The sequence below is a fragment of the Urocitellus parryii genome, chromosome 10 (genome assembly GCF_045843805.1).
Source record: "Urocitellus parryii isolate mUroPar1 chromosome 10, mUroPar1.hap1, whole genome shotgun sequence".
Lineage (NCBI taxonomy): Eukaryota > Metazoa > Chordata > Mammalia > Rodentia > Sciuridae > Urocitellus > Urocitellus parryii.
In genome coordinates this window covers 24990773-25005933 of record NC_135540.1, presented here as the reverse complement: position 1 = coordinate 25005933, position 15161 = coordinate 24990773, and the positions used below count along the sequence as shown (strand labels likewise).

Sequence of the window (15161 nt, the reverse complement as noted above, 5' to 3'; positions counted from 1 at the left end):
GCAGTAAATCAAGAAAATGCATTCAATTTCACCAACAGTAAAGGAGTATAAATTGTTGATTCTTTCCCAAAGGCAAAATTGCAATATGTATCAACCTTTACATTGTTTGTTTAATGACTTTTAGATGACATATGGAGAAAATAAAGGAGTGTTACAAATGTTTGTATGATCTTGTGAGAAAACATTGTTCTTTTGATGTGAAGGAAAAGCAGCTGGACAATATTTAAAGTGATGAAAATAGATTTTATTCAGGACTGTTGAAAGAGGGAAAAAGAAACCTCAGCATAGCATCAGGGTGAATTAGAATTATGAATGCAGTATGGGCCAGTGGGAATTTATAGCCAAGGAATGGGGTGGGGGTTGGCAGATGAGAAATACTAAGAGGAAGCATCAAGGGTCAGGGGGATTCTGGCTGAGTACAGGCCAAGGTATTCTGATATTGCCTGGTTCAGGTTGGAGGATAAGGAATGATCAGGCATGATGAGACAATACCTGGGGAAAGTTGGAGGGTAGATACCGAGGGTGGTCATTTATGGAGGATAGAATGGAGGCGGGGTTGGTTCCTGCTAATTTGACTTAGTGTTCTTGCTACAACTGGGTTTTATGAGGAAGTTCACAGATGGGCCTAGGAGAAGTTTCAGGAACTTAACTAAAGTTTGATTAAGCTAGAATCTTTGTCAGTGGTCTAAAATTGGAAACAATGCAAATGAATGTTCCTGATTTTGCTTAATCTTCTACTTCCTCATCATTAGAGAGTATTCTTTGATAGGAGTATTATAGAATTAGACTGAAAAGAAAATAATTCAGTCATGTGGTGGTGTTTTTTTGGATGCTGGAGGTTGAATCCAATAGTTTTGAGTGTACAAAGTATATACTACCTAGTGAACTGAACCACCACTATTTGTCCCAATACTGATGACAACTTAGATCACTTGATTAAAGTGGTAACTGCCAGGATAATATAAATTTATTCTGTATTTAATTCACAAGTGTTTTGTTGTGTTGGGATACTTTGAAATTGTTTAAATATCCTATTCCTCAAACTGTCAGTTTATTCATATAAATATGCCCTCTGTTTTCTACTGTATTTGATGGGTTATTATTAATTACTGTCATTACTTATTTTCATTACTTATTGTCCACAGTTGGGAATCCCTTCAAGCTGACTTCTCATGTTCTTTTGACATATCTTGTGATTCCTTGGCCATTTACTTGCTTTCTAGAATGGTCAAATAGATGTTTTGAAGCTCATTTTTGTATTTTTCTGCGCACATCTTAATCAGCCATTTCTTTCTTTTTATGAACAGTATTCAGAATCCAAGAAGTGGATATTGGGTATTAAGATGTTATTCTTTCCAGATCTTCTCAATGGCTAGAGTTGATATCTATAGGTATTTTATACAGATATAATATTAAAGTATTTGTAAGAATTAGTGCCCGCAAGCCTGTAATCCCAGCAGCCTGGGAGGCTAAGGCAGAAGGAGTGCAAGTTCTAAGCAATTTAGCAAGACCCTATCTTAAAATAAAAAAATAGATGCTTTCATTCACATATGTTTATTTCTATCTCTCTATTTATTGTAACCTGAATTCACCAGATAACCTTCAACATGCCATTACATCATATTTCTTTGTTTTCTCTTCTACTTAAATGCTTTCTTCAGAGTGTTTGGGCTCTGATAACTTTCCCTGGACCAAGTGCAGCCTCCAACCTAATATGAATGCTTTTTAAAATCTATTCCAGTAAATCAATAACTGTTTAAGGTTTGGGAAAGAGGGACCTTGTTCTTTTTAAAGCATAATATTTTTATATTTTGATCATAATGAGAAAATACTGATTAAAGTTGTAACACAGGATTATATAATCTCAGAAGCTAGGCTTTTAAATCCAATAATACTTTGTGCTATAAAATTTGAGACTTTTGTGGTGGGAGTAGTGATGGAGGAGGTTTCCTATGGTTTATTGCTTTGGAACTAAGCTGTAGTAGGACCCTTAATTCTTTAGGTATTGTCCTTTACCAGAAGCAAATCATTAGCATCAATATTCAGGCAGTGTGTTTAGCTTGTACAGTCATGTACTCTAGTTTATATAATCTTGAGGATATGGGCTGACAAAAATTTCAAAGTGGTTCTTTAATTCATCTTTTAAAACAGATTAGATTCTGCTGTAGTCTTGATTTTAAATGATAGTCTTTTTCTCAAAGTTAGGTATCAACTGTCTGCTGACTACAATTGTAAAGTGCTTTTGATTGTAAAATGCATCAGGTTTGAGGTGCTGCCATGTGGAATAATGTGCATTTTGCCATGATGAGAGAGGCTGTTACAGAAAAGTATCCTTAAGTAGAGATTCCCTCAAAAAATTTTTTTGGGGGGGAGGGGTTACTAGGGATTTAACTTAGGAGTGCTTTACCACTAAGCCACATTCCCAGTCCTTTTTTTTTTTTTAATTTGGGGATGGTATCCCACTAAGTTGCAGAGGGCTTCTCTAAGTTGTGAATGCTGGCCCCAAACTTGCACTGTTTCTGCCTCAGCTTCTTGAATTGCTTGGATTGTAGGCATATACTACCACACCCTACTAATTTTGGTTCTTTTAAAATAGGCCCAGGTTTTTTGCTACCTTTCTCAGTTTAATTGATTCTCTGCCTGAATTCACATAAAGTTTTTATATACACGTGTGTGTGTGTGTGTGTGTGTGTGTGTGTGTATAGAATGGACACAATACCTTTATTTTATTTATTTTTATACGGTGCTGAGGAGTGAACCCAGAGCCTCACACTTTCTAGGCAAGTGCTCTACCACTGAGCTACAACCCCAGCCCCCACATGAAGTTTTTTTTTTCAAGGAGTATATGTATTCATCTATTTTATGCAGTATTTTGTAATATTTTATTGTTATTTGAAACAATTAAAAAATAAGCATTCAGTGATTGGCCATTTTTTATCATTTTCCTATCTTTGCTATAATTATTTTTTCTATACATTCACAAACATACATACATGCAATTTATTTTCTGAATGATTTGGGATAAATTTAAAGATATTATGACAATTTTCTCTAAAAAGTCAATGTGTTTCCTTTCTTACATATACATATATTGACACGTAAATGCTGGAATTAGGACATTGATAGGGATGCAAAACTATTACCCCATTCACGTTTCTTATTTCAGTAGTTTCTCTAGGTTCCCATCAATGCCCCTTATCAACACCTCCCTTATTCTAGTATCCAGTCTAGTCCATGATGTGCATTTGATTATCAAATATCTTCAAACATTTCAAACTTACTCTATTTTGATTTGTTATTAATTATCTTTAATGATTTTGCAACTTTCTTTGTCAAGCTAAAATAAAATAGTTTTATTTTATACTGTTAAAAAACCTTTTCAAGTTTTTGTTAATACAACTATGTATATAGATAAAAATACCTTTATGTATGTGAAAAATCACCAGGAACACTATGAAATCGCAGTTCTCAGTGATAAGATATATATTTTTCATATGTTTAAAAATCAGAATCCTCCCCATAGTTTAAGTGCTAATTTGTATCTTACCATAAATTGTTTGATCTTATTCTTTCTCTATTTCCTTTCCAAATGTTATGTTTACATTTCTTTCCTTTTTTTGTAAGTATTATTTTGTGAGTTGTTTTATTTATCACCTTAAACACAGGAGTAGTACTATTTTGGTCTAATTATCTTTAAATTTTTTATTTATATATTTTGCTCAGTTTTTCTGTCTGTCTGTCTATATCTATCTATCTATCTATCTATCTATCTATCTATCTATCTATCTATCTATTATTTCTTACATCCATGACAGTAGTGGAGTGCATTACATTTATAATTATCCATTCACAGCACCATTTTTCATAATTCTGTATATAAAGTATGTTCATATCAAATTATGCCATTATACATGAGCTTTCTTTTTTTTGCAATACAATTCTTAATACACCTGTATACTACAATTTATCTTATCTATGTTTGTATATAAGATACGTTGACACCAAATTCACATGAAGTTTTCATCAGTGCCTTCCAAGCAAAGAGTACCAGGACTTTGGTTTAATAAGTTTGTTATTCTTTGAAGTATGTGACTGGAGAAATGTATGTCATCTTAGGAATGATGTTTATCATAGGATTTGAACTTGTATTAGGTGATTTTGGTGAGGATTTAAGGAAATAAGCCTTTTGGATTGAATACTGTTAGGAAGGCAGGGTAATTCTGTGATTAGATATTATCATAATATCTAGGAGGGCATGACTGAGACTGCCAATGAATTTTGTAAATAACCAGCTTTCTCAGATAATAGGGTTTTGGATGTTTGATTATTTTTGTTATTTGGGAAGAGTTCATTTTTTCCTCTGTGTTGGAACATGATTATAACGTGGTATTGCGTTGATTCTTCTTGGTCACTGAATATCCTTGTCTGATGTTAATATTATTCTGTGAAATTGTTTGTTATGGGTTAGATGTGGTGTCCCCCAAAAGCTTACCTGTGAGACAATGCAAAAAAGTTTGGCAGAGAAATGACTAGGCTATAGCCTTAGACTAATCGGTGAGTTAATCCCTGATGGGATTAACTGAAGTTTAGGGTGTGGTTAGAGGAGGTGGGAATTGGGATGTGTCTTTGGTGTATATATTTTGTATCTGGAGAGTGGACTGACTCTCTCTCCTTCTTGATCACCAAGATGTAAGCTGCTTCCCTGTGCTGCACACTCTGCCATGATGTTTAGCCTCATCTTGAGCCCTGAGAAATAGAGCCAGCCTTCTGTGGACTAAGACCTCTGAAACCATGAAACCTCAAATAATCTCTTCCTTCTCTACAGTTGTGCTGGTTGGGTCATTTAGTCATAGCAGTAAAAAAGCTTACTAAACATAGTTTATATTTAAAATTGTTTATGTATAATACCAAGATCTAGCTGTGGGCCCCAATTCAGCTCCTAACAACAAACAATAAGGCTTAGCTGATGTCCTCAGATGTCAGAGGACTATATTTTTTCCTTCTCATGTATTTTAACCATCTTTCTTTCTGTATTCTAGATGAGCATTTATTCTTTCTTCTCCCTTTTTCTCTTGAAGTCTCAGAAAACTGTCTTCCAAATTAGCCTTCTAAACTCACTCTTCAAAGACTTGTCATAATGCATATTATTTCTGTTCTTACCCATTCTCTGTCAGGGTTAATTTCCTGGCAACTATTTTTCTCTTGCCATGTAAAATTCGCAAATACAGTTCTTTGTTAATAACATAAAGAACATGATTCCTATAGGAGACAATAGTTTGAACACTTTATACTATAAGAGGATGAACTGGTCATTTAACAATATAGAGTTACAAGAGTATCTAAGGTTATCTGGAAGCATTGATTGGAAAGACAGACAAAATCATATGATGAAAGTTAATTTGACATAGTAGTTTGAACAATGGAAGTGAAATAAAATAGTAGGAAATAGGTAAGGAAGTATATACCAGGTGAGAAAATTGATCTATTAAATATAGGAGTTCAGAGTGACTAAGGGAATCATTTCTGTAATTCATATTGATTGAAGACCTTCTATTGTGTTAGATTCTCTAGACTCTAGGTAGATGGATGAAAAAGATAAAAGTTTCTGTTTTCAAAAAGTCTGTATAATAAAAGAACATTTTAAAAATCAACTAAAGTAGTGTGGCTGGGGAGAGGGAGGTGGCTGCTAAGGTGTGCCATGTCTTTAGACAGCTGAAAGCCCATCTGGGTCTGTCAGGTCCTAGGTGAGCAGGTCATTGCCCCATGTCTTCCCATAGAGTTTTGTTACTCTTGTATTCCTTGGCAGCAGCAATAGATCAGGACAAATTGAGGGCTGCATCAGAGCTACCCACCAGGAATATGTATAGGATGTATTGCATGCTATCTTTGCACAGGTGTTCCTTCAGATGTTTTATGAGTGCATGACTTCACTTATGGATTGGAGATAGGAAAGTAGACAGTTTTCCCCCTCCTTCCCTTCCCCAGCACATTTTTACAAGTCCTTCTTCGTTCACTTCAGGAACAATAAGCCTTCCTAGGTACTGATTAGTGTTAAACCCCAACACTGGGTATGTTATTGAGTCCTTGACTCAATAAAAAAGTGCTGGAGATGTGGTTCAATGGTAGAGCACTTGCAAGGCTTTGGGTTCAAAGTACCACCAAATAAACAAACAAACAAACAAATAAATAAAAATAAATAATGTGACAGCTGCTTCAAATTGTATACTGTAATGACAGTGAGAGTAAATGACAGAATGTAAATTCTGCTTGAATCATTTAAGAAAGGTTTCTCAGGTGTTCATTGGTTGTTTGACTGACTAGACTTAGGCTGTCAGCATATAGCAGATGTTAACTGATGACTGAATGACATTTTTTTTATGGTAATGGAGGTATAACTATTTGTGATAGTCAGTTCTTTATTGCTGTGATCAAAATACCTGACAAGAACAACTGGGAGGATGAAAAGTTATTGTCTCACAGTTATGGGCTCACAGTTTTCAGAGGTTCAGTCCATGGTCAATTGACATCATTGCTCTGGGCATGAGATGATGCAGAACATTATGGCAGAAGGGCATGGCAGAGAAAAGTAGCTCATTCATAGCAGCCAGGAAGGAAGGAGGGGATGGAGAGAGAGGGAGAGAGAGAAAAAGAGAAAGAATACATGCATATGCATGTATGAGAAGCCAGGGACAGAATATAAAAGGACCCACCCCTAGTGACCTACTTCTGCAGTCATGTCTCAACTACCTGTAGTTACCACCCAGTGATTCATTTAAATTATTAATCCATGCCAGGTATGATGGTGCATGCCTGCAATCCCAGTGCCTTGGGAGGTTGAGAGAGGAAGATGGCAAGTTTAAGGCTAGCCTCAGCAACTTAGTGAGACCCTGTCTTAAAATAAAAATAAGAAGGACTGGGGATGTAGCTCAGTAGTAAAGCATCCTCGAGTTCAATCTCCAGTGTAAATAAATAAATAATCAAATAGATAAATCCACCTATTAGATTGTAGCTCTCATAATTTAATTTGAATTTCACCTTTGAACAGTCTTGCACAGTATTTTTGAGCCAAAAACCTTATATCCGAACAACTTTTTATTTACCTCTTCAGTCCATGAACAGAAGGATTGCTTAGCTTGATAATTGACATGGTAACTGAATTTATTTATGAAAGGATTCAAGAAAATGATTGTTAGACTTTAGTGTTATCCAAATGGATGTTTTAAAAATGCATTGGTAATATATTGTTATTCATTGGTATGACAACATGTTTGTTTGAATCCTTGCATCTAAAACCAGAAAATTCCTGTCAATGATTATTTTTCTTTTGTAGGCAGTAGATCATCAAATGCAAAATTGCCCTCAGTTCCAACAGTTGGTTCAGTTCCACAAGACCCTGTTTCAAATATGAGGTATTTAAAATATGAAGTTGGATATTTTGATTTATGCCTTTGGATCACATTTAAAACTATTTAGCTATGCTTATTTTCCTTATTTCCATTTTCCTCCTTTTCCTCCCTTCCTCTCCTATCCCCTCCTTCCTTTCCAACATATGTCTCTCCCTCCCTTCCAGTATACATGGCATTTAAAAAAATTTTTTTAAAACATTTAGAGACTTGGAAATATTTTAGAAGTTAATTTTGTTTCAAAAGATTATAAGATGTAAAATGTTCATGGGACATAGCTATTTGTAATATATAACAGTGCTATATGCATAACATATATTTATGTAAAATAAATATTTTTATTGTCACTTGCCTTATTTGTAAATATGTGTTTCAAATTCTAATTTGTAATGGTGTGAAAGTGTTTTCTACCACTAGATCCTTAGTGAACAGAGAATTCTTGATTTTCCTTAACATAATTGGGAAATCCACAATTTACTGCACAATATGCCCTAAGATATTTCAAGTGTAGGCTTGTTTTTTTGGTATTTTCTAGGGTTGAAAAGTTCTATGAGTTACATAGAAGAATTGTTATTAAGGGCAGTACCTGTGAGGAGATGATTACTGATAGTGAAACTTAGATAAGTTTATGTTGTTTGTTTCTGTAGCAACTACTTTCTTGATAGTTTGAACTGGAAGTACCCCTGGTGTGAACAGTGATAAGTAGTGGCTGTTCACATATTTGTTTGGCTTATAAAGCTTTAGATACTCTTAGTATCCTGAAATGCAAGGGCCTTTTTTTTTTTAGTCTTTAAATATATGTTTTTGTATGCATGAATATATGTAAATATTCATACAAAAATATATTAATGTTAATTGTGATCAGTATAAATGTGCTTTTACATGATATTATTGTATACATTGACAACTTTGAAACAAAAACACGGCCCTTGAACTCAATGATGATTTAGTGTTTAACAGACAAATTTGATGAAGTCTTGAGTCTGTTTGGGTCAATATACAGCTTAAAAGAAAGTGTTTTTTTTTTTTTAATTTTTTATTTGTGATGCTGGGATGGAACCAGGTCCTTGTGAGCAAGAGCTGTACCACTGAGCTGCACCCTCAGCCCAAGAAAGTGCTCCTAACAGATGAGTTCCAACTTCTCATAAGAACTGATGCTTAGAATAGTTGTTAACCAGGTTGTCTGTCAGGGCTCAAGGTACCAAGATAGATCAGTAGGAGGACTACTATGCATAGCAAAAATCCTGTGTAGCTCATTTTTAATTTTTGCATAATTTTATATTTCTGTGGAAATATAGTTTATTTTAAGAATGATAAATTGTATTGAATAATTTGAGTAACTTAACATCTTTCTATTAGTATTACAGAGAGACTGGAACATGCTTTAGAAAAGGCAGCTCCTCTTCTACGAGAGATTTTTGTGGATTTTGCACCTTTTCTTTCTCGGACACTTTTGGGTAGCCATGGACAAGAGCTGCTTATAGAAGGAACAAGTAGGTGATTTTTACTTTCATTTATATTGATTTATATTTCAAAGTTAAAAACTTAAATGAATAATAAGAAATCTGTGTATTTTTAGTCTTTGACAAGGCTTCTTATAGAGTCTGAATCTTTTGAAGACTATATCCCATGTGTCTTTTACATTGAAACTTGTTATATATTTTTTATCAGTGATCTCAATGAAGTAGAAATTATGTGGTGAACCAAATAACAAAGAGTTTTTGTTTTGATACTTTATAATTAGCCATATGTGTAGAGATTTGGAGAGACTAGTGTCACAAGGTTTCACTAGAGCTTAAGCTCAATATAAAAAACAGTATATTGCCACGTTAGGATTGTGGAATGTTTTTTTAGTTTTTATTAGTAGGATTCTATGTTACAAATAAGTAGAGATAATAGTAGTATTGTACTTCATCCTGCTTATATCATGCATAAATTACTAGATTTCTTCTAATAATTTGAGATTGCATCAAACTAGATAGCATGCAGAAGTAGATTACTAAGGGTATTGAGGGCCAAGTTATTTATGGAATGGATGAAGAATAACAATTATTTATCTATTTATTTTGCATGGGCATTTACATGTAGTGTCTTCAAATATTACACAGGATGACTCAATAAAGTGAAACAAGACTTACTCTGAATTTATTTAGGCAGCATATATCAGTTTAACAGAGGACAATTTTTTTCAAGTAATTAGGTCTATTTACAAACTTAACAGACTCACTTTGAAATACCAGTCTTCAACCCCCAACTAAGAAATTTTAAGGAGAAGATAGAGGACTTATATCAATGATGAAACAGAATTAACTTTTGTGTTTAAAAGTATTAGTACTAAATGATTGCTCACTCTGGCTTATCTTTGTCCATGTCTTTATCATTTAGGATAAAACACTTTTATTCTATCCAAGCTTACAGATCCTGGAAAAATACCCCCAATCCCTATCTCAATGTCTTTAAAATAGCAATATACAATTTTAGTATCAATATCTTTAAAATATCAATATGCAGCTTTAGTATATGGAGTAGGTGGTGAATGATTTTATTTCCATAGAGTCAAAAAGTTGCAATAAATTTATGTGAAAACCAACATTCTCGTTTTAGAAATATTTATGTTTTGAATGGTAATTTACTTTGATATATCTAGAACATAATTTATTTAACCATGGACTATTTGATGAAGTTTTGAAGGACTTTTATTCAGTAAGTAATAAAATTTGAAAAGACCTGAATTAAAAAATAGAATAGTCTATATTACAGGAATTTTCTATAATTTGTATTTCACATACTAATTTATGTTTTTCAAAGTGGTATGTGACAACTTATTAACTATATTCTTTACTCCCAAAGTTATTTATTTATTCTTATAGTACCAATGTCCTTTAGTCAGGGAGGTTAGTGTTAAGAGGGCTAATATCAGATCTATCATGTCCTCTGAACCCCTTTCTCACTTATAATTGAGCATATTCTCCACCTCACTAACTGCTCCTTCCTCCCATAAGCCCCACATTAACTGTTCAAATCAAAATGAATAATAAGAAATGTGTGTATTTGAAGTTTTACTAGCAATGGTATTCTGAGCATTCAGCTCAGGGATCAGTGGATATATTTTTTCCTGACTCTTCATGTCAACTAGGTGGCTAATATCAACCTTTTCCTGGTTTACTAATCTTTAGTCTGGTTTACACTAATCTTCACTTTTGGGAAATAAGACTGAAATAAATAAACAACAAACAAACAAATAAATAAGTGCATATGCAGATCCAGTTTTTGCTGAAGTATATAGGTATTGAAATAGCCTATAAGCATGATTGAAGAGACAAAAGAGCATGTAAAAATATTTCTGATTTTGGATAGCCCAGAAATCTTTTTATCCCTTTTGCTCATTATATGAGTAAATATAAAAGGGTCCAGATCAGGACCCAATGGTCAAAATTCTAACTCCTTTAGAATAGTACAGTAATGATGAATGATTTAATTGTGGAAAGTTCTGAATTTATTTGCTAGTGTAATAGTTTTTGAAGTTGGAGTAAAGCTGAACTTCTTGTATATTTTATGAACAGTGACAGACTTTGAGACCAGCAGAGGGCTGCACCAGCAATGAGAGATGGAGCATTGCTCTGCCCTTGCTTTTTGGCCTTGGCAGCATTAGACCGAGGAGCTTACTTAGCCCTACAAAAACCACTCTTTAATTAATGCATTACCTGCTTACCTAAAGCAATATAAAGATGTTCTTTAGCTATTTTTTTCCAGTGCTATTTTTTTGTGGTCAGTGATTATTTTCTAACAATAATAAAAATGGTTGTGACTTTTTTAAAAAACGAAGGAGCGAACATCCTTTTTAATCTGAATGCAATTTATAAAGCTTCAAAATGCCAACATATGCCGTCAATGCACTACAAGAATTATTATTAAAACGGAAGAAGAACTAAAGAGCACAAAGAAGAGAAAGGGAATGGACAGGATACCTGGAAGAGTTTTACTGGAGAAAGGGGGGAAAAAAAAGTAATGTTATTGATTGTTTAAGTGCCACTAGAAATTATTTTAGCTGTCATACCCTGGAACCTAAGCTTGTGTTTGCTCAGAAAAATGTAATAATTATAAAATTATAATAGTTCTAGTCACTAGTAATGTAATTTAGTCCTTTTAATTAGTGGTATTTTTATGGATACTGGTTATATACTGTTCTTTGAATGATTTTATTGGTAATTAAAACTAAAGAGTTATTTAGATGGGTATTAACCACATTACAATTTCTACCTAAGGATATTTTTGGAAAACCAAAATGACACATGAAAGAGAAAATGTAAATGAATTAATTTATAAGAAATCAGGAATAACAGACAACGGCTTGCATTTCTGTTAAGGTTTAGTGTGAGGTCAGAGGCCAAGGTACTAATAAGAGTGTTTGGGATGTCTGCTGCCATGAAACAAAATGGAAACTTGATTGATAGCTGGAGGGTTGAAGGGAGAGAGTGTGGTGGAGAAAGCAAAGGTCAGAGAGCCATTTCCCTTCTCTGCATGTATAACGATCAACTCTCTCCAAAACAAAATGTAGATGATATTGATCAATATGGCATATGTTGTCCACATTTCCATGAGTATTGTGAAATGTCATTATATATGAAGTTATAATAAATGTTTTAGTATTTTGAAAGTTAAAATGGTATCTTTTACCAAAATTGTGGTAATTATGAAACCATGTTTACATGATCACATCATCAGTTGTGTACAGGTATGGTTCTTAGCAAGATGTTAATGTTTTATTTTAAAAACCATTTTGGACAAAACTGTGTAACCAACAAATCAATCTTGTATTTTTTTTCTTTGTAATTGTTTTTAAAAAATTCTCTTTAAAATAGGTCTGGTTTGCATGAAGTCTAGTAGTTCAGTTGTGGAGTTGGTTATGCTACTGTGTTCTCAGGTGAGTACAAGAATAAATGTTGAATTAAAAGTAAATTTTTACATGAATTTGTTTTGATAAGCAAGTATATCTGTATTATTACTAGGTTATACAATAACGAGATTTTGAGTTTTCTGTTTTAAAATAATTTTATATGTATCTTGAAAATATGATTATTTTGAAATAAGTACTGAAAGAAAGGTGGTAGGTAAATGAGAAACAAAAGCTTTTAGAGTCACATTAAAAATGTCCACATCAAATGCTTTTGAGATGACTGTTTCTCTGCTTTGTATTTTAAGGTTACAGAAACAGATTTATTTCTATACTTTGCGAAGTGCCACTCTGATTCCACTGGGAATCATGGGTTTACTTCCTTTTTGTGCAGAGGTTATAAAATGAGTGATAAATAATTTTGAATCCTTGTTGTTGCTAATTATTTTTGACATACACACTAGACTTGGGAAAGCATCAACAAAAATGTGGTAGCTATCATAATAATATGATGTAGAAAATAATTTCTAATAGCAAAATTAGACATGTTCAGACATATTAGATTTTTTTTAATAATTTAAAAAATTTGTGCAAAAATCATTTATCCTGTGCTATTTTGTTTTCTGTTTTGCTATTAAACAGATGAATGTTTTTATTGAGAGTTTTCTTTGTAGTCTTTTAAAAGTGATATCTTGCTGGTAGTAAATTCCCCTACTTAAAACTTTAAAAAAGCCTTTCTTAATAGGAAGGGTATTGGTCTAGAGGTCAAGGGTTTTGACCCATTTCAACACCTTTGACCTTCATTTACAACTCTCATGGTTTACTTGCCTAATGAATAAGGATAATGCAAAATTAATGCTTCTTTGTATCGATTTATTCATTTTAGTGCCTATATTGCCAAATTTACTTAGACTGTGCTGATGGACATTTCATGAATACAAATTAAAGAATCATAGAAGGTGTGAAAAATCAATGCTATGCTTTATCAATAAAGTGCAATAAGAAGAATTACTTCTAGGGATTTTCATAATGAACTTGTGAGGAGTAGTTATATTTGTTAGTGGGATTATTATTCTTACATTTAGTGAAACTCATGTTTGTATAATTTTTCTTTTATTTAGAAAAGCTTCTTTCTTCAAAAGCCCACTAAATAAAACTTTTCATTCAGCCATCTGATTTGAAATAATTCATTATTTCTTGGATAGAAATTGCCACATAACATTCTCATTACATACATGAAATTACCCTTTTCGAAGCATTTATTTACAGTTTTTTTCAAAAGAATATGGGTTTGTTTTTTATAGTGACATAATTGTTTCATAAGTGAATTTTGATAGTGAAGTTTAATTTTCAAGTTTAGTCTTGAATATATTTTTGGTACCTGAAAGCTATTTCAGACATAGTATATTACATATTTGAACATTAGACGCCACGAAGATAAAGAATGACACATTTTAACACAACTATTTCTCATGTGTACCACAGTAGTATTTAATACTTACCCAGTTAAATGGTATATAAAGATCACTTAGTAGAATAAGTTTCAAAAGCCAAAAATTCTCAAGGTTTTTGTTTGAATAACATACATTACTGGGTATTTGAAGTCCCTAGCATTTTTTATGAGTTCTTCAAAAGTTCCATGGCATCTCTACAAGATGTAGCACAGTGTGAAAAATGATGTGAAAAATGAAGCCAGAATTAGCTCCAGATGTATACAGATTGTTCCCGGGTGATAATTACATTTTTCACTTTGAATTTTCCTAATTCAAAGAGGTCAACTTGGTAATCACAAAAGTGATTTATTTTGTTAAGAAGTGAACTGTCTTTTTCTACATGAAAGCTTCAGAGATATGAAATTGAATTTCAAGTCGACATTTTGCAGATATTGGGTGGGGATGTTTTGAGTTTGATTGATAATTTTTTTTAGTCTGAGATAGGATGGGAAGTAAAAAGCTACCATCTTGCCAAAATTTTAATTAATTTTTTAAGAGGAGATGGAGAGGATTGAGTGCCAAAGATCGAAAGATCAGGTCAAAAACTCCTTTTTAATCACATAAATAATGGGTTATGCTTATGAACTTAACATCTGCAAATTTGATTTAGAACTTTACAAATTAGTTGGTGTTAATTTCATGACAATCAGCCATGTTCTTATTATTTTCTTGAATCTTTTCAAAACTTTTTCCTTTTGCATTTTTTTGAACAAGGTGCTTAATCACATTTTATTACAAATGGAAATTAAAGCCTAAGTTTCAAAAATGAGGAAGTGATTACATTTGGTTGTTGACAGTAAGATCAACCAAACTGATCACTATACATTTCTTTAAAGCTTCAACTAGCATTATGTTTTTCCATGTTCATTTCATTCATTAGTTGTTGACTAGGAGAATTTTATATTTTATCTTATTTACATTTTAATAACAGGCAAAATGTTGTTATTTAGAATTGAAAACTTTCTGAAAACACTTAGCATTGCATTTTTGTGCAAAATTAATTTATATTTCAGGTTTACTAAATTAGATTCATTCATATGTTGAATCTCAGATAAAACAATTGAAGAACTATCTAAGCTTCAAAAACTGTTTAAATTAAATCCCATTACTTCTCAAAATAAAATTGCTTACATTCTTTAGGAGACTGTATGTTCTTTATGCACAGAAAAAAGTTAAACAAGTTCTCAACAATATTTCAGATTCATCGTCACAATCATGTAACTAATTTGTGCCCCATATTTGCTGTGAGTGCTATGTATAAACCTGATGATATCTACTTGAATTTAAAGAAAATGTTAAATAAATGTTTCAAGTAATATTACTCCATTGTTTTATACAGTGTTTGAATCTTGCTCATTTGACGTTAATATC

General features: G+C 32.6%; 1 protein-coding gene across 4 annotated transcripts in view; it reads left to right on the top strand.

Annotated features, from left to right (window-relative positions):
• Positions 1-15161, top strand: part of Lrba (LPS responsive beige-like anchor protein) — a 683057-nt gene that overhangs the window by 194210 nt on the left and 473686 nt on the right. For all 4 annotated transcript variants that reach the window (XR_013344428.1, XM_026384651.2, XM_077803581.1 and 1 more), the window contains exons 32-34: positions 7331-7409; positions 8763-8896; positions 12266-12327. Coding sequence is in view for 3 of the 4 variants with exons in the window: in XM_026384651.2 (XP_026240436.2) it covers positions 7331-7409; positions 8763-8896; positions 12266-12327 (275 nt within the window). In the remaining variant the exon portion in view is untranslated. The remainder of the gene's footprint in view (positions 1-7330; positions 7410-8762; positions 8897-12265; positions 12328-15161) is intronic.